Source organism: Anolis carolinensis, chromosome 3, assembly GCF_035594765.1.
Source record: "Anolis carolinensis isolate JA03-04 chromosome 3, rAnoCar3.1.pri, whole genome shotgun sequence".
Taxonomy (NCBI): domain Eukaryota; kingdom Metazoa; phylum Chordata; class Lepidosauria; order Squamata; family Dactyloidae; genus Anolis; species Anolis carolinensis.
In genome coordinates, this window is record NC_085843.1 from 19813073 (window position 1) to 19839561 (window position 26489).

At 41.0% G+C, this 26489-nt stretch overlaps 1 protein-coding gene across 2 annotated transcripts in view; it reads right to left on the minus strand.

The window, feature by feature from the left end:
* Positions 1-24724, minus strand: part of mtmr2 (myotubularin related protein 2) — a 51542-nt gene extending 26818 nt beyond the window's left edge. For both annotated transcript variants that reach the window (XR_010004047.1, XM_062974562.1), the window contains exons 1-2: positions 24382-24724; positions 7819-7912 (exon numbers count right to left, since the gene is read on the minus strand). Coding sequence is in view for 1 of the 2 variants with exons in the window: in XM_062974562.1 (XP_062830632.1) it covers positions 7819-7912; positions 24382-24470 (183 nt within the window). In the remaining variant the exon portion in view is untranslated. The remainder of the gene's footprint in view (positions 1-7818; positions 7913-24381) is intronic.
* Between the last annotated feature and the right edge of the window lie 1765 nt (positions 24725-26489).

Here is a 26489-nt window from a genome sequence, read left to right on the forward strand (position 1 = left end):
CTATGGAAAAACTCTGGAGCAGTGATACGCGGCAAGCTAGCCAGCCAATCAGATTGTGCAGATTATCTCACACTATTTCAATCTCCTTAAAAAGACCTGGACACAAAGGACAATCTCACACCATGCCATTAGATAATAGAAGCTGATAAAGTATTGCATCTTAATGGGGTTTCTGCTTTTTTTTTTTTTGCCAGGGTTTGTGCTCCAGATGATAAACAATTTCAAGGGAGTGACATTATTTCTTTTCTGATTTTGTAAAATAATTATTATGAGAATTTACACATGTCTAGATAGATAGATGGAGAACTAGAATTAACCAACAGGCTATCTATTTTTGCTCCCTTCAATTATACAACTGAAATTTTTCCATTTGGCAAACATTTTCCTAAAGAAGATGCAGCTGATGTTAGAAAAAAAAATACGACCTTTGTTCCACAGATTTCTCAGATACAAGGATTAGCGTGATGCCTTTTATCTGCTTTAGTACATTCGCCACACTTTGTCTGATATGGTTGAGCTGAGCAAATAGTCCCTGCCTGATTTCCTTGGATTTCTCCCCTCCTTTCAGCCTTCGTTTAAAACCTAAGAGCACGTCCCTTGAAAAGATGTTTATGATCCCTAAGATTCTGCAGAAGAGAGAAGACAGTATAAATAAGGCACCATTGGTCTTCTCCTTGCAAGGCACTCAAAATGAATGGGCACATGGGCTGAAGTCACATATTGTCAATCTGGTCCTGGGGCCACATGTAGCCGCAAAGTGGTGCAATGGGTTAAACTCTTGTGCCAGCTGTACTGACACAATTTTTAAAAGTATATTATTTGAGAACACAGAAATGCTGGACCACTCCAACAACTATCATATCAGACTACACAGAGAAGCCATTGAAATCCACAAGCATGTGGACAACTTCAACAGAAAGGAGGAAACCATGAAAGTGAACAAAATCTGGCTACCAGTATTAAAAAACTCAAAAATCTGAACAGTAGATGGGAAGCAACACTCTGAGGGCAGAGGAGCCCCAAGGACGGCTAATGACTCTGAACAAAGGATGCCCCCCCCCCCCCAGGGCAAGAGACAAACCTTTCCAATGCTAATTAGGGAGATTAATTGCAACATTAACGCTGGCTTCCAACTGACTAAGGACTCTTGTCACACCCTGGACTCTTCACAGATATATATTTACCTTCCTTGCCTAGTTTATCCATGCCTCACAACCTCTGAGGATGCCTGCCATAGATGTGGATGAAACATCAGGAGAGAATACTTCTGGAACATGGCCACACAGCCCGAAAGACATACAACAACCCTGTGATCCTGGCCATGAAAGCCTTCGACAACACATTTTTAAAAGTTGTTTTTGCCTTTGATCTGTGTGGATTCCCAAAAGAGTTCAATGCTTTTCTTAGATACTCATGCTTTCAATAGACTGCAGGAGTTTCTGGACTATTTAATTATAAGCCCTACTCTGTTACTAGAACCAAAGTAGACTTCTGACAACTGTTGGTATTGTTTGTTTGCATGCTTGTCCTTCCTTTCCTTCTGTCTTTCCTTCTGCATTTCTGCACAAAACTGGCAATCAGACTTGATACACCCACACCTATATCAAATAACTGAGTTCAGTGTGGCTTAAATGGGAAGGAATTGAACTGATACAGGGTATGGCTCTATGATGAAGGGAATGAAATACTCTGTCTGATTTTCTGCCCACCACTGATGGGATGCCACTGGAGGAGCAAGGACACTGATGTGATTTTCAGCAGGCAGACTATGAGATCTCCAACTGCATTTGCATTATTCCATTGGAAACTCCTTTCTTTACTGGTGGGCCAGGACCTCCAGTGTTTTCAAAGGGCTTTCGACCATCCTCTTGTACAATTGAAGATTACTCCCTTAATCTTCTGTTTAAAAGTGTGAACAGAGTAAATATGGGGTAGGGGCAGCTGGTAGTTTCCTTAGCTATGTGACAGTAAATCCACTCAGGTTTTAGTATGAACTTTTCTGGATCTATCCAAGGTGCTGAGCAAATCAACTCCAACAGCCATGATTTGGCAAGAAAAGTCCCAGTGGATTCTTCAATGTTTCACTTTCTCAGTTGCCTTTAAAATGTCCCAGTTTCTTTCTCCTCCCACTTTCTCCCTTCATCCTCAGCTTAGTCACTACAAACTGAATTCCAAGTGCAAAAGTAGTTCACATTAAATTCACTCAGAAGTAGAATGAGGAGGAGGCAGAAACCTGCTTTCCCTAAATTTGATTAATACATTCCAGGATTCCTCTGCCTAAATTAGTAGTTTTTGTTGTTTTTCCTCATCAAATCATTGTCTCATGTTATCTGGCCACACTCTTTTGCTGTGGCTCACCCATGGGTCCAGATTTTCATCTATGAATTATGGAGTGTTTATTTTATTTATTTTTATTTATTTACAGTATTTATATTCCGCCCTTCTCACCGTGAAGGGGACTTAGGACGGATCACATTGTACACATATAAGGCAAACATTCAATGCCATATAACATAGAACAGAGACAGAGACAGACACAGAGGCAATTTAAACCTTCTCCAGCTTCCAGCTTCCCAAGGGTATGCTTGATTCCGGCCACAGAGGGAGCAGCTTCATCATCCACTGCGATGGTAACTTCCTCATTCCAATGGCAGCTGGACGATTTTTATGGTGTCATAAATTAGCCTCCCCACATATAAGTGGTACCTAAATTTCCTACTTGATAGATGCAACTATCGGGTTGCTTATGTCAGCAACTAGCAGGGGCTATATTTTATTTTTAATTTTCGTGTACTCACCCTGATAAGTGCTGGCCTCGAACTCATGACCTTTTGGTCAGAGTGATTTATTGCAGCTGACTGCTAACCAGCTAACCAGCCTGCACCACAGCCCACAATACATGTTGACCTCTGAAGAGATAGGATGTGAAAATACTGCTCTTCTCTTCCCCGTTGCATCCTTGATACAACCAAACAACATTCCAGGCAATGGTTTAGTCCCTATTGCTGATTTGTAGTAGTCCTAACTATGCATTCCACTAAAGACCTCATTACATGGAGGTCCAGAAGCCAGAGGACAGTGGGGGAAACCATGGGGCAGCACCAACCTTAATCCCCTTACCATGGTTGGTCATGGTCTGCTATCCCACAACGTGTCCCTGGCTTCCTCCCACGCTGTCCCCAACTTCTTCAATGGGAATATGGGTAGTCACTCATATCCTCAGGGCTTCCTTTTAGCACATCATCAGGATGGAGCTGGGATGGAGCCCAATGGAGACCCATCAGAAGTAGTCTGCACCATATGATGGGCTCTTTCCCAAACCCATCCCAACAGCGTGCTAAGAGGAAGAAAAACACCCTGTCTGATGAGGTCCTTATTGCCTAGTTGACCTTTAACTTATGGTGACTCATGAATAAGAGACCTCCAAGTCACCTCTCCTCAGTAGCCTTACTCAGATCTTGCAGATTCAGGGCAATGGCTTCTTTGATTGTCTCTATCCATTGGGATTGTGGCCTTCCTCTTTTCCTATCGCCTTCTAAGTATTATTGTCTTTTCTAATGAATCATGTCATCTCACATGCTTTCCTGCACCAATTCATTCTTCTTGATTAGAGCTCTTTATTAGGGCCCTTCCAGATAGGTCTTATATCCCAGGATCTGATCCCAAATTTTCTGTTTATCCCAGATTATCTCGCAGTGTGGACTCATATAATCCAATTTAAAGCAGAAAACCTGGGATTGGATCCTGGGATATAGGGCCCTCTGAGACTCTTGGAAAAACAAGCCCCAATTTTATATAGATTTGAGCCAGTTCTCTCCCCCTGCCTATATCAATGGTAAGGAAAATGTCATTGGTGGACTATATATGCCCTCCATGAACTCAATTCAGCAGTGCCCTCTCTGTCAAAAGCAGCATGGTGCCATGATTTAAATATCATACTTTGCCTATGACGTCCAGAAATAAATACTTCATTCAAAATAAATTGCTGGATACTAAGAAATTAGGAGCACCCAGTTGCACAGCGGGTTAAACCACTGAGCTGCTGAACTTGCTGACCGGAAGGTCGGTGGTTTGAATCTGGGGAGTGGGATGAGCTTCCGCTGTTAGCCCCAGCTTCTGCCAACCTAGCAGTTCAAAAACATGCAAATGTGAGTAGATCAATAGGTACTGCTCTGGCAGGAAGGTAATGGTGCTCCACCCAGTCATGCCAGCCACATGACCTTGGAGTTGTCTACTGACAACGCTGGCTCTTTGGCTTAGAAACAGAGTCAGACACGACTAGACTTAATGTCAGGGGAAAACCTTTACTTTTACCTACCAGGAAATTAAATGTAAGTGCTGAATCTGTGAAGTAGTTGGTTTTAGCCCCTAGTAAATATGAATGAGAAAGGTATCAGGAAAAAATTGCAAAATTGCACTGATCCTTCTCCCCTAGTGTGTATAGCTTAAGACACAGGGTCACTGTAACTCAAAGCCAACATGATGGCAATTAAAGACAACAGAACAAACACACACACACATACATACATACATACATACATAAACACACATAGTACATGATTTCTAACAATTTCTTTGCCACTTTGCTAAAATAACATGTTCTGGTTGCATCATCCAGGGATGTATTTCAGTTACAAACATTATTTTTATGAGGGCTACCAAGTACAATATAACAGTAGTATGTCTTCAAAATTCAGCAAAGACATCGGAGCTAAAAATAGTAATATTTAAAAACTATAAAAGTCTTGCAGATATTGGGTAAAGTCATTACCGTATAATGTTTGAGAGAAAAAGCAGGAATATAAATCAAGTAAATACATAAATGAACAAATAATTTTTTTCTTTAGAACCTTAACAAGCTTGTTAAAAACAGCTCAAGTTCCTTTTCTTTTGACTAAAGCAGCAGGAGAAAATCCCTTACCTGCAAAAAGGTTGTAGCAAGTTTCCAGGTCGATGCAGAGCCCCGTGAAAGGATAATAGATCACCTCTTTCTCAAAAGGACATACCAAGGCCACAGGGTTACTCTCTTAAGCTTTCTGTTCCTCACCTCACCCACAAAGCGACAAATCGTAAATACTTTTGGCTATAGTTGGAGAGACCACACCAACAGCCAGGGACCTTTAATATTATGGTATTAAGATCACTTTTTTCCTCGCCTCTCTGAAACATGAACTCACTGGAGGCAGCTTCCTTCTTCCTTGTCTCAGAGACAGAGGATTGACCGAGTCTGGCTTTCTCTGATCTAATTTACACTAAATCAATATATTGTAACTTGGGCTTTGACAGGTCTATGAGGCAAGTGCTATAAATAGAAGGAGAAGGGAAGGGCAGCATTTAAAATGGATCTTTGCTGGGATAAGCACAATTTTCCTGGATCAGGAGACAATGGGGTGGAAAAAGAGACCAAAAAAGGGACATTGCAGTGACTGTGGATTGTGCAATCTTTGGGGGAAAACATTCAAGACACTGTGATGTTAACAAAATTATAGCAAAACACCCAATAGTCTCATATTCTACAATACGGATTGGAAAACTGTATAGGGAGCAGGGGGCCATTTTTCATGTTGTATCTGCCAGTTTGACTTGTTTCAACATGCCCAAATTGATGTGATGTCCTATTGGGCCACACAATGCATTGTGAAAAAAAATAATCTTTACTGGGTCTTAGGGCTATCAGAGTGAAAACTGATTGGGGTCCTTTGCATTTGATGGTTCTGTAGAAGAGGGGCCGGGTTGTGGTGCAACTGTTTAGTAGCCAGCTGCAATAAATGACTACTGACCGAGAGTTCATGAGTTCGAAACCAGCCCGGGTCAGATTGAGTGCCCAACCATTAGCCTAGCTCGTTGTTTACCTAAGCAACCCAAAAGATGTTTGCATCTGTCAAGTAGGAAAATTTAGGGACCACTTATGCGGGGTGGCTAATTTAACTAATTTATGTCACCATAAAAATGTCCAGAGTGTGCATGCGGAAGAATGAGGAAGTACTCTACCAAGGACTCAGTGTCACAGTGGATGATGAAGAAGCAGCTCCCTCATGAAGTCGGAAACTGGTAATGTTAATAGCCTCTTTCTATATACTGTATGTCTAATGGCATTGAATGTTTGCCATGTATATGTACATTGTGATCCGCCCTGAGTCCCTTTCGGGAATATAAATATATTTCGGTAAGAATATAAATACTGTAAATAAATAAATAATAAATAAGAGGGTGTTTCAACAGATATTATTATTGTTGTTATTATTACTATTATTTATTCATTTCTGTCCTACTTTTTCCCCGTGGGTGGGATTTAAAGATGCGTACAACATATAAAATTCATACAAATATATCCAACCACAATACATAATCAGTTAAAACATCATATCCCGATATAAAAACCCAATTAACAGATATTGCTTGTCATGGAACCAGGTAACAAGCAATGCTTCCTGAAAGTTCCTCTTCTCTTCATCTTTTAAAGGGACAAGAGTCCTTTCCACGTCCTATCTACACAATCTTGACAGGAGCTAGTTTCACTCTGGCAACCCTACCGTGTGTTTTCATCTTCTGTTTTCTAAGAAGGCAGTGGCTAATTTCCTCTGAAGAAATTTTACCAATAAAGTCCAATGATAGGTTTACCTTAGGATCATTGTATGTTGGAAACATTCTGAAGGCATATAATAACAATTCCGAGTAAGTGCCAAACATATTAAAGGATAGCCATGTGAATAATGAAGCAAAATAAAATCCAAAAATCTCACAAGAAGAAACACTGTCCTGGTCAACTAGAAAATCCAGTAGAATACTTAGAAATCCTTCAGATTCCGCATGATCTCCAGTGTCTGTGTAGGTGCCAGAGAATTTTGCAGTCTTTTTTTCTTTTAAATAACTTTGTTCTCTGAAAAGTTTAGCTCTAAAGGTTAATTAATTACAGCCACTTTTTAAAACAAAGTGTTAAACTAAGCAATGGGATGACAAAGGCTACATTTCTTTACTGATCTGGGAGTAAGCAAACATAGCAATCTTTCTACAAGGTTAATGTGTTTGGAATTGTGCCGCACCTACTGCACCTAGAGAAGAACATAAATAAAGCTATGCTGAATCAGTCTAAAATGCCACCTAGTTCAGCAATCTGTACCATGCACTGGGAAATTGCCTATAAAAATCCTACTTCCAGTTCAAAACAGCTCTTGATGCTGTTTTCCAGGTTTTAAAGACAAGCTCTGCATTTGATCAACTGCTTCAAGCTTATCTTTATGGTCAGCCCACCATAAAAGCCTTGCATTAACTCTGGTGGAGAGGTACGCATTTACGGTGGCATTGAAAAATGAATGAAATTACATATATACCCTCCAACTGTTTTGCTTTGACATGGACAGTCTCAAGTAATCCTTTACTGTCCCACTTCTCCAGCTGTTTTTAAAATGCTCTGGTTTTTCTCTCCTCTTTCCATTTCCCCCTATGTCTTCAGTTAAGTTCAATTGCTGCAAACTGAATTCAAATGATTTGCATCTAGTTGGAAGAGACCCCAAGGGCCATCCACTCCAACCTCCAGCCATGCAGGAATACACAATCAAAGCACTCCTAACAGATGGCTATTCAACTTTCGATACATTTTCTATTACAGGAGAGCTGCAAACACAAATGTTTTCCCAGAAATAAATATTAAAAGTACTTGGTTTAGTCTTTGCTTCAAGGCTTTCCATATATATGTGTGTTCATAGAAATATTATACAGAGGACATTGAAACATGTTTCTCCCACACTTAAAATGCAACACAATACAGTTCATGACCCACAGCTCTGGTGTAGAATATCCGTTGGAGCCAGGACTTACCCTTAAATCCGGAGAAAAGTTTTCTGTAGAGGTGGAGATAGAGTCTGAAGCAGATCTTGTATGGGTTGAGTGCTCTGAATGAGAGGTGGAAGCGCTGGAAGAACAAGAAAAGAAGGAGGTAATTTAGCTAATCTAAAGTCACTCTTTGCTCTTGCAGAACTGCATGATATGCGGGAGAGGGGAATTCTCATAGCCTCTCTTAAAGAAGTAATTGAAGAAATTAGTTCCTTATCTCTCCTGATCGAATACACAGTAAGCCCTCAACTTGGTGGAGGTTAAGGGTTTCCTCTTCTACACCAACTTTAAAGGGAGAGGAGCCCTCTTCAGTTTTCACTCTGGCAACCCTACTGGATGGTCTAGTTTGTCATTCAGGCTCCTTCCACACAGCTGAATAAAACCCCACATTATCTGCTTTGAAATGGAATATATAGCAGTGTGGACTCAGATAACTCAGTTCAAAACAGATATTGTGGGATTCTCTGCCTCGATATTCTGGGTTAAATAGCTGTGTGGAAAAACCCCAAGACTTCTGAAAACCCTTATTTTCCGAAGAATCATTGCCACTTCCAATTCATATTATGGTGTGCAAAGTGCGTTAAAGCGCTAAGCTGCTGAACTTGCAGACGAAAGGTCCCAGGTTCAAATCCCAGGAGCAAATTGAACGCCCGCTGTTCGCTCCAGCTCCTGCCAACCTAGTAGTCCGAAATCATGTAAATGTGAGTAGATCAATAGGTACCGCTCCGACGGGAAGGTAACGGCGTTCCATGCAATCATGCTGGCTACATGACCTTGGAGGTGTCTACGGACGGCGCTGGCTCTTCGGCTTAGAAATGGAGATGAGCACCAACTCCCAGAGTCAGACATGACTGGACTTAACGTCAGGGGAAAACCTTTACTTTTACTTTACCCTTAGCTCTGATTTTTAAAAAATTCTATCAGCTCCTCTTGCAGAAACCTTAAAAGAAAGTTCTTGGGACATAAAGTTGCATATGATGCGTGTGTTCCTTCAAGTCACTGGTTTACTTATGAAGATCCCACAAATGTCATAGGGTTTTCTTAGGCAACAAATACTTGGAGGAGGTTTCATCAATTCCTCCTGACATTGCCTTTTATTTGTTGGCAGCCTCATAATGAAGTATTAATCAGGGCTCACCCTGCTTAGCTTCTAGAACTGGTTGGGATCTGATGCCTTTAGGATACAGTGCACACGTGACAGAGTTCTTGGCTTACCAGAAGATCCCTTTTGGCCTCTATGGAGGGGCAGAAATGGGCCATCCTTTTATGTGCCTGGCAGCAGGTCCTCCTCCTTAGAAGCCCTGCAGCAAGCACAAGCCGCCAATCTTGAAGCTGGTTGACTGGCAGGACGTGAGATTCCCCAGTGCTGATATTAAAAGAGGAAGTATTCAGGTCCACTAAGAAATGCATATGGGCTCCCTAGTTGTGAAACCAGGCACTTTACATGGTTGACATCATTACATACAGTAGAGTCTCAGTTATCCAACATTCGCTTATCCAACGTTCTGGATTATCCAACGCAATCTGCCTCCCGCTCCAATCCACAGCTGTTTCTCTAGGCAGCAAGGATTGAACTTTATATGGATTTAATTTCCGACAATGTTGCTACTGTAAGTTAATTCTATGCAATTCTGTCTTTATTTGTAGTCAATTTGTTAGTTTTTAAGTCAATGTTTGCAATATATTGCGATATTTTGGTGCTAAATTCATAAATACAGTAATTACTATATAACATTACCGTCCTTTGGACTGCTTTTTCTGTCAATTTGTTGTAAAACATGATGTTTTTGGTGCTTAATTTGTAAAATCATAATGTAATTTAAGGATTAATAGGCTTTTCCTTAATCCCTCCTTATTATCCAACATTTTCACTTATCCAATGTTCTGCCAGCCAGTTTATGTTGGATAAGTGAGAGTCTACTGTAGTTGGGTTTCCCAGAAAATACAGACTGCCTGCAAATGTATCCAAACCTTTCCAAACATCCTACTGGGTATGAGTGCATTGGATACAGGACATAATAGGATGTGATAAAACTGGAGGCCCTTCCACGTGGACATATAACTCAGAATATCAAGGCAGATAATCCACAATATCTGCTTTGACCTGGATTATCTGAGTCCACACTGCCAGATAATCCAGTTCAATGTGGATTTTATACAGCTATATGGGAGGGGCCTGGGGAAGAGACACATAATCGAGGCTATGTCTTGCTTTCACAAAGACAAACAAGGGGACTATTATCAGCTTTTCCCAACCGAGTGCCGTCTAGATGTGTAGATTTATAGCTTTCAAAATTTCCTTATTATCTATTGGATTGGTGAAAATACACTTTACTACCTCTGGTGGATGCTACATTTGGAAAGAGTGGGCTACAATTAGCATCTTCCCTAAGGAACTCATATAGAAATCTGCCACTGAAGCACAACACATTGCGTATCTTGTATAAAGCAGTCTATAGTCTGCAAAAGGTTGTTTCTATAAATTTGTTAATATGTTAAGGACGATGGAATACTTTTTGTGCATTTAGTGTAAACAACAAGCACAGCCACCCTTCCAGAATTTATTTACAAGGGGGAAATCTTTTACAAATCAGATATTTTCACACACACGCACATTACGCGCTCGAGTTAGATTTGCAGCTGATTCTAAGCAATCCAGTATTTGAATCTAAAATCAGCATGTGAAGGGTAGAAAAACAAGATGAAATGATGGGGCCCATAACATTCAAACATCTCCAGCCAAATCTCTCTCACACACACACATACACAATCACATGTGTGAGCTCACACACAGCTATGTATTCTCTGCCAGCCATGGAGAAAGGTGGCCTATATTCTGTCCATTTGTGAGCATTCCCCCCACCCCACCCGCAAGAGGGTCCATTTCATGTTGCCATCATCACACAATAGCCTACAGTGTCTGGAGCAGTGTTCATGCACTATTACGCTTTTTAAAAAATAATAAAGGAGGGGGGAAGCTAAATTGGAAAAAAAAGAACGCCTGTAGTCTGCGTAAGTCACTTAGTAAACAAAGCATGGATTGTTGGGATCTTTTTCTGCCTCCGAGGATAGAAAGCCAACCACCCATTGAAATGCAATACAGGGTTCCTATGGAAAAACGGCTACTGAATTGTGCCTTTCACTGAGTCAAAGTGCTTGAAGAGCCCAGTCCTTTGGTAATGGTTATAGAAGCCCGCTTTCCCCTGAGAGTCTTAGATTTCATTTTCCCTTTCTTCTTAAGAGTGTGTTTGAGACCGTAACACTGCTGAGTGGTCACCCTACCTGGAGACAGTGAGAACTGTGGCCAGAATATTACCAACAATCCAAAAGTAATGCTTTCATAATTAAGTTCTTATTTGCTCTTGTAATGTGTTAGTTATTACTTGCTATTTTAAGAATAATATGAACAACTTAACAAATTTAAAAGTACACTTAATTGAGAAAAAGATTGACTTCTCCTCCCAAATCAGCCCTCCAACACAGCATTTTAGAAGCAACAACAGCTGCTTTGAGTCCCCTTTGGGACCCTGAAGAAGGAGACAGAAGGCCTGATCCTTGCAGCCCAGGAGCAAGCCATCAGAACAAATGCAATTAAGGCCAAGATAGAAAAATCAGCTGATGACCCAAAATGCAGACTGTGCAAGGAACCTGATGAAACCACTGTCATATCCTCAGCTGCTTTAAGAAAATCGCACAGACAGACTACAAACAGAGGCACAACCATGTGGCCCAAATGATTCATTGGAACTTATGCAGCAAAGAACTGGTGGGATCACAAACCTGCAGAAGTATTGGAAAATGAGCACGCAAAGATACTGTGGGACTTCCGAATCCAGACTGACAAAGTTCTGGAACACAACACACCAGACATCACAGTTGTGGAAAAGAAAAAGGTTTGGATCATTGATGTCGCCATCCCAGGTGACAGTCGCATTGATGAAAAACAACAGGAAAAACTCAGCCGCTATCAGGACCTCAAGATTGAACTTCAAAGACTAGCAGAAACCAGTGCAGGTGGTCCTGGTGGTGATCGGCACATTGGGTGTCGTGCCAAAAGATCTCAGCCACCTTTGAATGCGATTTCCTGCTTCTTGGCAGGGGGTTTGACTGGATGGCCCATGAGGTCTCTTCCAACTCTACTATTCTATGATTCTATGATCTTGGAAGCTAAGCAGGGTCAGCCCTGGTTAGAATTTGGATACGAGACTGCCAATGAATATCAGGTGTTGCTTTCTATATTTCAGAAGAAGGAACTGGCACGACCACTTCTTGCCTAAGAAAATCCTATGAAATTCATGGGGTCACTGGAAGTTGACATGGGACTTGAAGTTATATCTACACATATGTGGCTCACCTCTGAGTTTGCATAATTCATCTTTATCACCCATTTCTTGGATAGGTTTTTTCTTTTAAAAGATTAAGCTTGTTGACTTTATGCAGAATCAGTTTTACTGTCAGTTGGAATTTAGGTTTTTAGGGCAGAGCTATGTTCTTTTCTATTAAAAAGCAATGGATACACAACTCAATACAGGAGCTGAGCCATCAAGATTCGGAGAGGAAGTGCAACTCAACAGGGAGGGTACCTGGTTCACATGCAAAGCATCTGGTATCTCTAAAAGGAATCAGCATGGGATGGGAAAGATGCTGCTAGAAAAGTTGCCAGCGTTGAGATATATTTTATTATTATTTAATTGGGGAATTCTTGGGGCAAGAATTCCTCAATGAGCACAGTTAGTAACTATGGTGCTTTGGGATTCTAGGAGCTATAGTCCAAAGACAGGAAATTTACCCAGCTATCTGGATTGTCTTCAGAAGAGGTTTGATAGCTAACTTTTCATTTACTTATTTTCTATGATTAGGTGGTGGAGGAGGAAGAAGTAAATGATGATAAAAAATGAGTAACAATATGATGTCGAAGGCTTTCAAGGCTGGAACCACTGGGTTGCTGTGAGTTTTCTGGGCTGTGTGGCCATGTCCCAGAAGCATTTTTCCACATCTGTGGCAGGCATCCTCAGAGGTTGTGAGGTCTGTTGGAAACTAGGCAAGTGGGGGTTATTTATCTGTGGAAGGTCCAGTACTGCAAGTTCTAAAACAGGGGTCCCCAAACTAAGGCCCGGGGGCCGGATGCGGCCCTCCAAGGTCACTGACCTGGCCCCCGCCCTCAGTTTTAGACTTAGGCTCGCCCAAGGTCCAAAATGACTTGAAGACACAACAACAACAATCCTACTTAGCTTGACTATCTCATTGGCCGGAAGCAGGCCCACACTTCCCATTGAAATCCTGATAGGTTTACACAGTATGTTGGTTAAAATTATTTTTATTTTTAAATATTGTATTGTTCTTTAATTTACTAATACTGTGCAATCCTAATAATATAATATATTGTGTATACATATAATATTGATAATAATCTTATAATGCAATACAATATAAAATTTATTTATTTATTTATTACAGTATTTCTACCCCTCCCTTCTCACCCAATAGGGGACTCAGGGTGGCTAATAATAATAATACAATAAAATAATATTGTGTAATATAATAATATTAATTGCATAGGTAAAGGTAAAGGTAAAGGTTTCCCCTGAAGTTAAGTCCAGTCATGTCTAACTCTGGGGGTTGGTGCTCATCTCCATTTCTAAGCCGAAGAGCCGGTATTGTCCGTAGACACCTCCAAGGTCATGTGGCTGGCATGACTGCATGGAACACCGTTACCTTCCCGCCAGAGCGGTACCTATTGATCTACTCACATTTCGAATTGCTAGGTTGGCAGAAGCTGGAGCTTAACAGTGGGCACTCACTCCGCTCCGTGGATTTGAACCTGGGACCTTTTGGTCTGCAAGTTCAGCAGCTCAGTACTTTAACACACTGAGCCACCGGAAGCTCAGTGTGTTAATTGCATATTATATATTAAATGTAATATTACTAATAATATTACAGTACAGTGGTATAGTACAATATAGCAATATATAATGCTAATGCTATATCTATATATATAAAAGAGTGATGGCATCACGGCGATTCACAAAACAACAAAAGTACAGGCCCCCCCAACCTCAAAATTTGACAACACAACCCATCATCCACGCCTCAAGGTTGATACAACAAAAAGAAAAGAAAAATAAAGTCCTAATTAGAGAGAGAGCAATAATTTTTTTTATCCAATTGCTGCCAGTTTAGAGGGCTAATCTCTGCCCACTTGGTTGCCTAGCAACCAAGGGACAGCCAGGTTTCAGTTAGGGGACAGGGCGATTGAGGCCTCACTTAGACTTCTTCCACAGATTATCTAATTTGCACTGGATTATATGGCAGTGTAGACTCAAGGCCCTTCCACACAGCTATATAACCCATTTATAATCTTATATTATCTGCTTTGCACTGGATTATCTTGACTCCACACTACCATATAATCCACTTCAGTGTGCATTTTATACAGCTGTGAAGAAGGAGCCTCATATAATCCACTTCTGAGCAGATAATATAAGATTAGAAATATACAGCAGAGTCTCACTTATCCAACGTAAACAGGCCGGCAGGATAAGTGAATATGTTGGATAATAAGAAGGGATTCAGGAAAAGCCAATTAAACATCAAATTAGGTAATCGTTATACAAATTAAGCACCAAAACATCATATTATACAACAAATTTGACAGAAAAAGTAGTTCCATGCGCAGTAATGCTATGTAGTATTTACAGTAGAGTCTCACTTATCCAACACTCGCTTATCCAACGTTCTGGATTATCCAACGCATTTTTGTAGTCAATGCTTTCAATATATCGTGATATTTTGGTGCTAAATTCATAAATACAGTAATTACTATATAGCATTACTGTGTACTGAACTACTTTTTCTGACAAATTTGTTGTCTAACATGATGTTTTGGTGCTTAATTTGTAAAATCATAACTTAATTTGATGTTTAATAGGGTTATCCTTAATTCCTCATTATCCAACATATTCGCTTATCCAACGTTCTGCCGGCCCGTTTATGTTGGATAAGTGAGACTCTACTGTACTGTATTTACAAATTTACCACTAAAATATCACAATGAATTTAAAACACTGACTACAAAAACATTGATTATGAAAAGGCAGACTGTGTTGGATAATCCAGAACATTGTATAAGCGAATGTTGGATAAGTGAGATTCTTCTTTAATATGAAATAATTACTGGGATAGAATAATGCAGAACAATATAATCTCTAAAACCAGGACAGTAAATAAACAGGGGAATTCCACACAGGAAACAATCAGGGCCAGCTAACACCTCCCAACAAAGTATTCCCATCATCAAAGTCTGGCAAATCCTCTGTTTTCTCAGGGCTACAGACAGTAGAAGCACATAAAATATCGCAAACAACACCATTCTGAAAACAAGGAAATTCCAGACAGGAAACAATCAGGGCCAGCTAACACCTCCCAACAAAAAATTCACTCAGGGAGGAAACAGCCAGGCTTTAAAGCTGCAAGGCCATTACATCCTAATCATTTTTCCTAATTGCAGCATTCATACTTGCCTCTAACAAACAAAAAAAACCAATCAGAAATATTGTATATTCACAACCTTTAGGAAATAATATCCCCTGATGGCGCAGCGTGTTAAAGCGCTGAGCTGCTGAACTTCTGGACCGAAAGGCCACAGGTTTAAATTGGGGGAGCGTAGAGAGCCCCCACTGTTAGCCCCAGCTTCTACCAACCCAGAAGTTCGAAAACATGCAAATGTGAGTGCATCAATAGGTACTGCTCCGGCGGGAAGGTAACGCCGCTCCATGCAGTCATCCCACATGACCTTGGAGGAGTCTACGGACAACGCCGGCTCTTCGGCTTAGAAATGGAGATGAGCACCAACCTCCAGAGTAAGACACGACTGAACTTAATGTCTGGGGAAAACCTTTACCCTTGACCTTAACTACCACCAATTCCTCAATACTTTATTTCCCATACCACCATACTTCGCCACAGCAACGCGTGGCCGGGCACAGCTAGTAGTAATATATAATGCTATGCTAGTAATATAATATATTGTATGTACATACAACTTGTAAGCTGCTCTTCGGGGTGAGAGAGGGTGGGGTATAAATGTAGTAAATAAATAAATAAATAAATAAATAAATAATTGTTGTTGTTGGGGGGGGGGGTTGCACTACAAATAAGACATGTGCAGTGTGCATAGGAATTTCTTTGTATTTTTTTTTCAAATGATAATTCGGCCCCTCAACAGTCTGAGTGGCCATGAACCGGCCCTCCACTTAAAAAGTTTGGGGACCCCTTTTCTAGAAACTCTAGAGAGAACGCTTGCCTAGGCATGTGTAGACCCTCCAGTGCGATTCTCATGCTGGAGAACCTAGAGATATCTAGATAGGTTTTCTACCAAATTTTCCACTTTTTCAGGGATCCTGCACCCCTAAGACCAGTGAGTATGGAGGACTGACCATACAATAGAATCAATTTAACAAATTTACGAACAGATGATAACATTGTTAACACTGATGATATTCAAGACAATATTGCTTGTACCCTAGGCAACTAGCATGATGTAGTGATCTGAGATTTTGGCTATGGCACTGGGTGACACTGGCTATGACACTGGGTGGCTATGACATTGGGTTCAAATTCCCAATTGGCCATAAAAACCCACTGGATGATCTTGGACAAGTCACTGGTCCCTTCCACACAGCTGTATAAATCAACATTGAACTGGATTATCTGCCAGTGTGGACTCGGATATTCCAGTTCAAAGCAGATATTGTGGATTATCTTCTTTGATATTCTGGGTTATATGCCTGTGCTCACAATCTCTCAGCCTTAGAGGGTGGCAATGGCAACCCCCCTCTGAACAAATCCTGCCAAGAAAACCCTGCCACAGGTTCATCTTCAGGTCACCGTAAGTCAGAAACGCCTTGAAGGCACAAAATGACAACCAACCTATATAATGTTCTGTGATTAAGGCAGCGTGACTACAAGGTAAATATATCATCTGGATGTCTTACGATTCACCTGCCTACAAATCAAGAGATACACGATGCATACAAAACAAGACTTTCTGACAAATCTTCTCCAAGGAACATCAAAGCCCAAAATAGAAGCACAGATGGCATATTTTCAGTGCATCCTACAGACTGCAATAGAATATAGAAGCAACTTCATTCCCTTTGCCTCCCTCATCCAGTGTGCATCATTTTGAAATCTTTTGCTTTAAGAAATAAAATAGTGGAAGAAAATCATCTTAAAAAGGCCTTCAAAAATGTACTCTTGCTTCCCAAACACTAATTATATTTGATAATTGCTGGAATCCTAGATATTATAACTTTGGATACATTAAGAAAAACAACAACAACATATTAAAATAATTAATAAAATAAGATAATTTTTAAAAGTTTACTTGGTGCAGCAACAGAAGCATTGAACTGGAAAGAAATGATACATGTAAATGGAACCGTGACACTGCCCCCAAATCAAGACTGGTTCCAATAATCCATCAAGACTGATAGGGAAATAACCTCCATACCACCATGAACATCCCTAACTTCATCAGATTTTGGAAGCCACAGAGGACTAGAATTGGTGAGAGTCTGGACTGGGAACAACCGGTTGTTGGCCCTCTTTTCCAACTATGGCAACCTTTCAACTGACACTTTCGTCTTAATCAACCAGCACGCTGTAGGTCTCCATCTCACTCTACTTGCACCTTGCATCTCATTCAGCCACATACTATAAGTTCCCATCTCATTTAACCTGCATACTGTGGATCCAGTCTCATTCAACCTGCATGCAGTTGATCCCCATTCCATTCAGCATGTATCCCATTGATCCTCCTTTCATTCAGTCTCACTGCTGTAGATACCCCTCTCACTCAACCTCTATGCTGTAAATCCCTAACTCAATCAACCTCCACGACGTAGAGCACTACCTCATTCCATTGAATGAGATGCTTTAGATCCCCATCTCATTCAGTTTGCACACTGAAGATCCTCATGCCATTTGAACTGCATGTCATGATTTGAACATAGCATTTTCTGCATGCAGTCGATCAGTAATTCTCAACCTGTGGGTCCCCAGTTTTTTGGCCTACAACTTCCAGAAACCCCAGCCACTTTACCAGCTGTTAGGATTTCTGGGAATTGAAGGGCAAAACATCTGGGGACCTACAAGTTGAGAACCACTGCTGTAGATCCTCACCTCAATCTCCACATTATAGATGTCCATCTCATTTAACCCATGCCCTCTAGATCCTCAATTCATTCAACCACTTTGAGTCTACTTGTGGAGAGAAATAGTGGGGTATAAATAAACATCTATAAGAAAAAATGGGTTCCCAAGGACTTGAACTAACAAGTGTCCACTAAATGGAATAATAACAATGTATTAAATATCATTAAACATTGTATTATACACAATAAACGAATATAAATTTCAGATAAATGGTTACAAATGACTGTTGCATTCACTGTATGACAAATTGTAGTTACAATATTGTGTATAATACAATGTTTAATGATATTTAATACATAGTTATTATAAATAAACATCATATTTTTTTCATGTCAGGAGCAACTTGAGAAACTGCAAGTCACTTCTAGTGTGAGAGAATTGGCCGTCTGAAAGGATGTTGCCCAGGGGACGCCTGGGTGTTTGATGTTTTGCCGTCCTATGGGAGGTTTCTCTCATGTCTCTGCATGAGAAGGTGGAGCAGACAGACGTGAATTCACCCCGCTTCCCGGATTTGAACCGTTGACTTTAAGTCAGCAGTCCTGCCAGCACAAGGGTTTAACTCACTACTTCACAATAATAATAATAATAATAATAATAATAATAATAATAATAATAATAATAATAGGGTGCCGTGCAAAAGATCTCAGCCGGCATTTGGAAACAATAGGCATTGACAAAATTATGATCTGCCAACTGCAAAAAGCCACCCTACTGGGATCTGCACGCATCATCCGAAAATACATCACACAGTCCTAGACACTTGGGAAGTGTTTGACTTGTGATTTTGTGATACGAAATCCAGCATATCTATTCTGTATGCTGTGTCATACAATAACAACAACAACAACAACAAGAAGAATAATAATAAGAATAAGAATAACCTGCATGTTCTAGATCCCCATCTCATTCAACCTGAATCCTGTAGAGGAAGCTGCCTTATACTATATCTAGCCTATTGTTGTTGTGGGTATTCAAGTTGTTTCTAACTTACAGCAAACCTATCGCAGGTTAGTCTTATAAGATTAGTGCAGTGGAGGTTTGCTTCTGCCTTCTTCTGAGGCTGAGAGAATGTGACTTTCCAACAGGTTTCTATGGCTTGGCAGGGATTCAAACCCTGGTCTCCCAGATTCCCAGTTCAACACTCAAACCACAACTACATGCTGGCTCTTTACTCCTAACCATATGATCTAAATAGACAACAATGTCTCAGCAGGATACTTCACATAATTTACTACAATCTACTTTTTAATTAAGATGTGGCGATCTCGGGGCTTTGAAGCTTTCAAAGGCAATGCCATCCAGGCAACAGCATCCTGTTGGATCCGGATGCAAACATCAGCAATAAGGGATCTGGCACGTCAAAGTAGATACAACACAATTCTTGGGTAAGGAACATTTTCAAGGTTCTGTAAGTGAAACCATGGCTCAGCAGTAAAGCACATGATTCTCATGAAAAATTTATAGGTTGAAGTCTTATCTCCACATGTTTTTTTAAAGGAGCGTGTAATGTGAAATATCTGCAGTTTGGATTCCAGATAGCAGTTGCTAGTCAGACATGATCAGCTGTTTGGATCAGACATATTATAAGACAACTTCCTCAAGTTACTTTTTTTGCAATACAGCCAGCAGAATACTCCAGAGAATAAAGTCAGCTAAAAGATTTTGGGAATGCAAATTATCAACAACTAAAAATAGTTTCCCCAAAATTTATTTTCAAAAGATGGATAAAGCCAAAAACTAAATGAGGAAGGCAAATCTATACAGATTTTCCAATCTAGTTAGTGACTAAAACAATTCCCATTGATTCCAATGGATTTACTTGAAGTCTGTAACACTTTCTGGATTTGACTGACTAATGTGATCACTTTTTCCCAACACAAGACTGAAGTTAGATAAATGATAGAAAGAGAAAGGAAGAAAGGTGTGATGGAGAAGGAGTCTGGTGGCATCTTTTAGAGTAAGATTTATTTTAGCAGAAACTTTCATCTACTTCCTCAACTGCAGCTGAAGGACTACAATATTCAAGCTGTGTGTACAATGCATTGAGGTGAATTTCAACAGGGAGAAATGTATGATACTACATGTAGGCAATACAAATGAAATGCACACATATAGGGTGGGTGACATCTAGCTTGAAAAAAGTGTTTGTGAAAGGGATTTAGAAGTCTTAATTGACCACAAGCTGAACATGAGTCAACAGTATGATGCGGCAGCTTAAAAAGCCACTGTAATTCTAGACTGCATCAATAGGAGTATATTGTCTAGATTGAGGGAAGTCATAGTCCCGCTTTATTCTGCTTTGGTCAGACATCATCTAGAACAACCCTGTGTCCAGTTCTGGGCAACACAATCAAAGAAGGATGTGGACAAGATGGAATATGTTCAGAGAAGGGCAACCAAGATGGTCAAAGGTCTGGAAGTCAAGCGCTATGAGGAATGGCTTAGGGAGCTGGGCATGTGTTGTTTGGAAAAAAGAAGGTTGAGATAAGACATAACAGTAAAGGTAAAGGTAAAGGTAAAGCTTTTCCCCTGAAATTAAGTCCAGTTGTGTCCGACTCTGGGGGTAGGTGCTCATCTCCATTTCTAAGCCGAAGAGCCAGTGTTGTCCATAGACGCCTCCAAGGTCATGTGGCCAGCATCACTGCATGGAGTGCCATTACCTTTCCACTGGAGCAGTACCTATCTATCCACTCACATTTGCACGTTTTCAAACTGCTAGGTTGGCAGAAGCTGGGGCTAAGAGCGGGAGCTCACTCCGCTCCCCAGATTCGAACCTGGCAACCTTTCGGTGAGCAAGTTCATCAGCTCAGCAGTTTAACCTGCAGCACCATCGGGGGCTCTATAAGACATAATAGCCATGTTTAAATATTTGAAAGGATGTCGAATCAAGGAGGGGAATGCTTGTTTTCTGCTGCTCTGAAGACTAGGATGTGGAGCAATGGATTCAAATTACAGGAAAAGAGCTTCCATGTAAACATTAGGAAGAACTTCCTGATGATAAGAACTGTCCCGCAGTGGAGTTTGCTGCCTGGAACTGTAGCGGAGCTCCTCCTGTGAAAGTTCTTAAGCAGAGGCTGGATGGTCATCTGTTGAGAGTGCTTTCCTTGTGTTTTATTGCATGGCAGAATGAGGTTGGCCCTTGTAGTCTTTTCCAACTCTATGATTCTGTGAGTCTAAGCAACACCCACTGAAATTCCTCTTTCTATAAATCAACAAAGGAATAGGAGAAACTTCTTCCTAACAGTCTGGCAGCTTTAAATTACATAGTTATGGGCTCAGGGGAAACAAGATGAAAGGAGAGATTGATTACTGTTCATACATGACTAGATCTCACAGGCATTCACTGGGGATTATGAGAACTGTAGTCTAGTTCATCACATATAAAAGCATCAGCCGGGAGAAGGATGGCATAATTATCTACCATGTGTGCAGGACTAGGTGTCATGGTCATAGTGCATCTACATGGTAGAATTGATGCAGTTTGACACTTCTTTAATACCCATGGTTCAATGCTATGGAATCATGTGAGTTGTATTTTGGGGAGGCACAAGCTCTCTCTGGCAGAAAAGGCTACAAGATCTGGTAAAACTATACCTCCCAGGACCCCACAGCATCAAATTACATTATGATTTTACAAATTAAGCACCAAGACATCATATTTTACAACAAATTGACAGAAAATGCAGTTCAATACACAGTGACGTTATGTAATCATTACTGTATTTATGAATTTAACACCAAAATATCACAATGTATTGAAAACACTGACTACAAAAAAATTGGCTACTAACAAATGGATTACAAATAAAGACAGAATTGCATAAAATTAACTTACAGTAACAACATTGTCAAATTAAATCTGTAAAAAGTTCAGTCCTTGCTGCCTAGAGAAACAGTTGTGGATCTGGGCAAGAAGCAAACTGTGTTGGATAATCCAGAACGTTGGATAAGCGAGATTCTACTGTAATCCTAAATTCCTAGTGGAGCTCCTCTATGTCACTAACTCTCAGTACAGATATGCCATGGCCAGCTCCCATTTTGCCAAAAAGTCCTCATTACTTTTGTTCCTCCTATTATTGGGTAGTTTAGCTATTAGAATATATTTCCACATTATTTCCCTCCGATCCTTTTTAATTAAACTTTCCCCCCTTTCCAGTCTTTGACTATGGTTAATCTTGATACAACAAAGCTATATTGGTAGATTTCTTGGTCCTTTTGATGTTTTCCTTATGTCATTGGTTCTCAACCTGTGGGTCCCCAGATGTTTTGGGCTTCAACTCCCAGAAATCCTAACAGTTGGTAGACTGGCTGTGATTTCTGGGAGTTGTAGTCCAAAACACCTGGGGACCCATAGCTTGAGAACCACTACTCTATGTAAACCAGTGGTTCCCAAACTTTGGGTCTTCGGGTGTTTTGGACTTCAGTTCCCAGAAATTGCAGCCAGATTACCAGCTGTTAGGAACTGTGAGAGCTGATGTCCAAAACACCTGGAAGTCCAAAGGTTGAGAACCACTGGTGTTAACCTAAAAGACACAATCCAAAGTTTTAAAAAGTTCTCAAAGTTTTTTTTTTTTTAGCAACAGAGCCCTTTTTGAACCAAAAGGTTTTCTTGGAGCCTCAATAAAAGTTTATGTATTATATGATATCATGTAGGATATCACATTCTGTTCTGTATTTTATGTATTAGTCTCCTGTTTTAATATTGTATGTTTTTTGTATGCTTTTTGCTGATTTTAACGATTGTTTTATTGCTATTGATGTTTTACTGGTATAATTGTTTTATAGTCGTGCTATTGATATTGATTGTTTTATCGGGCTAGGCCCCATGTAAGCTGCCCCGAGTCCCTTCGGGGAGATGGGGCGGGGTATAAAAATAAAGTTATTATTATTATTATTATTATTATTATTATTATTATTTAACATTTTATTTATCCCACAGGTCTACCATATATGGGAGAATGTCCCTTTCTGTTTCCTACACCTCCAGCAAATACCTTGTTGTGTTTGTCTATTTTTCGCCAATGTTGCTGGGGTGATATAGCATCTATAAAAAATTTTATACTGATTCTGCCTAATGGATCCAGATAGTGTGAATTTGAATTCTTGATTCCATAGGTATTCTTAGTTAACTAATTCTACTGATTGACCTAGGTCAATCATGGGCAACCTTTTGTGCTTGGTGTGTCAAAATTCACCAAAAAATCTAGCATGACTTGGGTAGTGTGTCACTTCGAGAAAAAAACCCATAATTTCACAATATATATAGTTTAAATAACAAAAATATATAATTGTAATATATAAACTGTATTTAATAAATCAAAAACTATTTACTGCCATTATTTCCATGTACAACAATCTATGGTACCTCTTGCAGTTTTCTCGCTGATTTCTCTCTATTCTAGTTTCAGTGTAGTCATGAATAATGAATAATTTAATAATAATATAATAGTAATAATATAATAATATACTACAATAATAATAGAGTAATAATAGAATGATAATTCCCATGGAGTAAACAACAAAACCACTGGACCAAATCACACCAAATTTGGCCACAAAAGGCATTAGTCATCCAATCAATCTACAGCGTGTCAGCAAAAATGGCTAGGCGTGTCAGTGCTGACACGCGTGTCATAGGTTGGCCATCACTGACCTAGGTCCTTGGCCCAGGATATCATTATGGTCTTGACTCCGTTATCCTCCATGTTGTAGCTTTATATGTATTTGTATAATCTGGAGATTAACGCTTTGTTTCCCTTTCCCCATATTCTTCCCAAATTCTGATTTTTTTTGGTCGCGAATCCCACCCTCATGTCTTCTTTAATATCTTTCATACAGTGTTGATACCAAAACCAATAATTAATGATAAAGACTGTGTTGGCATGTGCAAACTTGGGCTCTCCAGGTGTTTTGGACTTCAACTCTCACAATTCCTAACAGCCTACCGGCTGTTAGGAATTGTGAGAGTTGAAGTCCAAAACACCTGGAGAGCCCAAGTTTGCCCATGCCTGGTGTTCTGTTCATTGGAGCCTTACCACCAGCTGAGAGAGTGTGACTCACTCCTATAGTCACTCAGTGACTATTCAAACGCCCAACCTTCAAATCCCTCCACCAGACCCTGAGCATCTTATTGTACATTCTTTGGAAACCAAGCCCTTCTTTTAGAGAAGCTCGGCTAAGGAGGCGTGTTAAGCCGCATTTGGTTAGAAGCACAGATTTCCCTGTAATCTGGGGATGTGGGGAAGGATCAGAGCTGGAAAGTCACGACATCCCCCTCCCTCCTTCCTTCCCCCTTGGGTGGAGTAACGAGTAACGAGAAGTAACGTCCGTTACCTGGAGAGCGAGTCGATGCTGGGCTGTCGGGTGGCGGAGGGTTGCGCCGGCTTGGAGGCCAGGCTCTCGCAGCTGGAGCTCTTCTCCATGGTTGGGGGAAAGAAAGAAGGAGAAGGGGAGAGAAAGGGAAAGAAAGAGAAGGAAGGAAGATGGATGGATAGATAAAGAGATCAGGCTGCTTCTGCTGCTGCTGTCACGGGAGTGGAGAGGGCGCGGGCGCTGCCATGTTGAGCCCACAGTGCAGTGCGCATTGCAAGGCGGGGATGTGATGCTCGATGCTCAGCCTCCCTCCTCCGCTTCGGGAGGAGCCGCATCGCGGGAGGCAGGAGCTGCTTTCCTCCTTCCCCCCTGCCAGGATTTGGAAGACATTAAACCCTCGGTATCCGCCGGGGGTGGCTTCCAAGACCCCCTTCCCAGGGACGCCCACATCCCTGGAGGCTCAGCTCCTAGGAGATCCCATTAAATATGTAAACATGGCTAGTATCCTATCACCTTTCAGCCTAGCTCCCTAGGTTGCTCCTCATAGGGCTTGCCTTCCAGACCTTTGACCATTTTAGTTGCCCTCCTCTGGACAATGTGTTGTTGAAGGATTTCAAGGCCTGAATCACTGGGTTGCGATGAGTTTTCTGCTCTGTCTGGCCATGTTCCAGAAGCATTCCCTCCTGACGTTTCACCCACAACTATGGCAGGCATCCTCAGAGGTTGTGAGGATGCCTGCCATAGATGTAGGTGAAATGTTAGGAGAGAATACTTCTGGAATATGGCCACACAGCCCGGAAAACATACAACAACCCATTGTGAGGTTTGTTAGAAACTAAGCAAGTGGGGTTTATATATCTGTGGAATAATGTCCAGGGTGGGAGAAAGAACTCTTGTCTGTTGGGGGCAGGTGTGAATGTTTCAATTGATCACCTTGATAATTATTATTGTATTTATATTCTGCCCTTCTCACCCCGAAGGGGACTCAGGGCGGATCACTTAATACACACATAGGGCAAAAATTCAATGCCCATAAACACATCAAACAGTGACCAAGACAGACAGACGCAGAGGCAATTTAACCTTCTCCTGAGGGGATGTTCAATTATAGCCACAGGGGGAGCAGCTGCTTCATCATCCACTCAGAGGGCACTTCCTCATTCCAGGTGGTAAATTAGTTAAACTTGCCTCCCCACTTTTTTTTATAAGTGGTACCATATTTCCTACTTGATAGATGCAACTATCTTTCGGGTTGCTAGGTCAGCAACTGAGCAGGGGCTATTTTTTATTTTTAATTGACGGGTGCGCACCCCGCCACGGGCTGGCCTCGAACTCATGACCACATGGTCAGAGTGATTTATTGCAGCTGCTCAACAGCCTGCGCCACAACCCGGCCCCTTAGTCGCCCTTCTCTGGACAATGTGTTGTCGAAGGCTTTCAAGGCCTGAATCACTGGGTTGCAATGAGTTTTCCGTTCTGCCTGTTCATGTTCCAGAAGCATTCTCTCCTGACATTTCGCCCATAACTATGGCAGGCATCCTCAGAGGTTGTGAGGTCTGTTGGAAAACTATACAAGTGGGGTTTGGTTGTGCATTTAAGTAAATCAGATCTAATTTGCCAAATAGTCACTGTTAAATGTTTTTATGTTGAATGTTTTTATATTGTGGAATGATATTTTAAATTGTAAGTCGCTCGGAGCACTCTGGTGGAGAGCGACTAATTAAGAAATAAAGTGAAGTGAAGTGAAGTGAAGTTTATATATCTGTGGGAGGTCCAGGGTGGGAGAAAGAACTCTTGTCTGTTTGTGTGAATGTTTCAATTTACCACCTTTATTATTATTATTAGGGGCCTCTGGTGGCACAGTGTGTTAAAGCGCTGAGCTGCCGAACTTGTGGACCAAAAGGCCCCAGGTTCAAATCCCGGGAGCGGAATGAGCGCCCACTGCTAACCCCACCTCCTGCCAACCTAGCAGTTCGAAAATATGCAAATGTGAGTAGATCAATAGGTACTGCTCCAGCAGGAAGGTAACGGTGCTCCATGCAGTCATGCCAGCCACATGACCTTGGAGGTGTCTACAGACAACGCCGGCTCTTCGGCATAGAAATGGAGATGAACACCAACCACCAGAG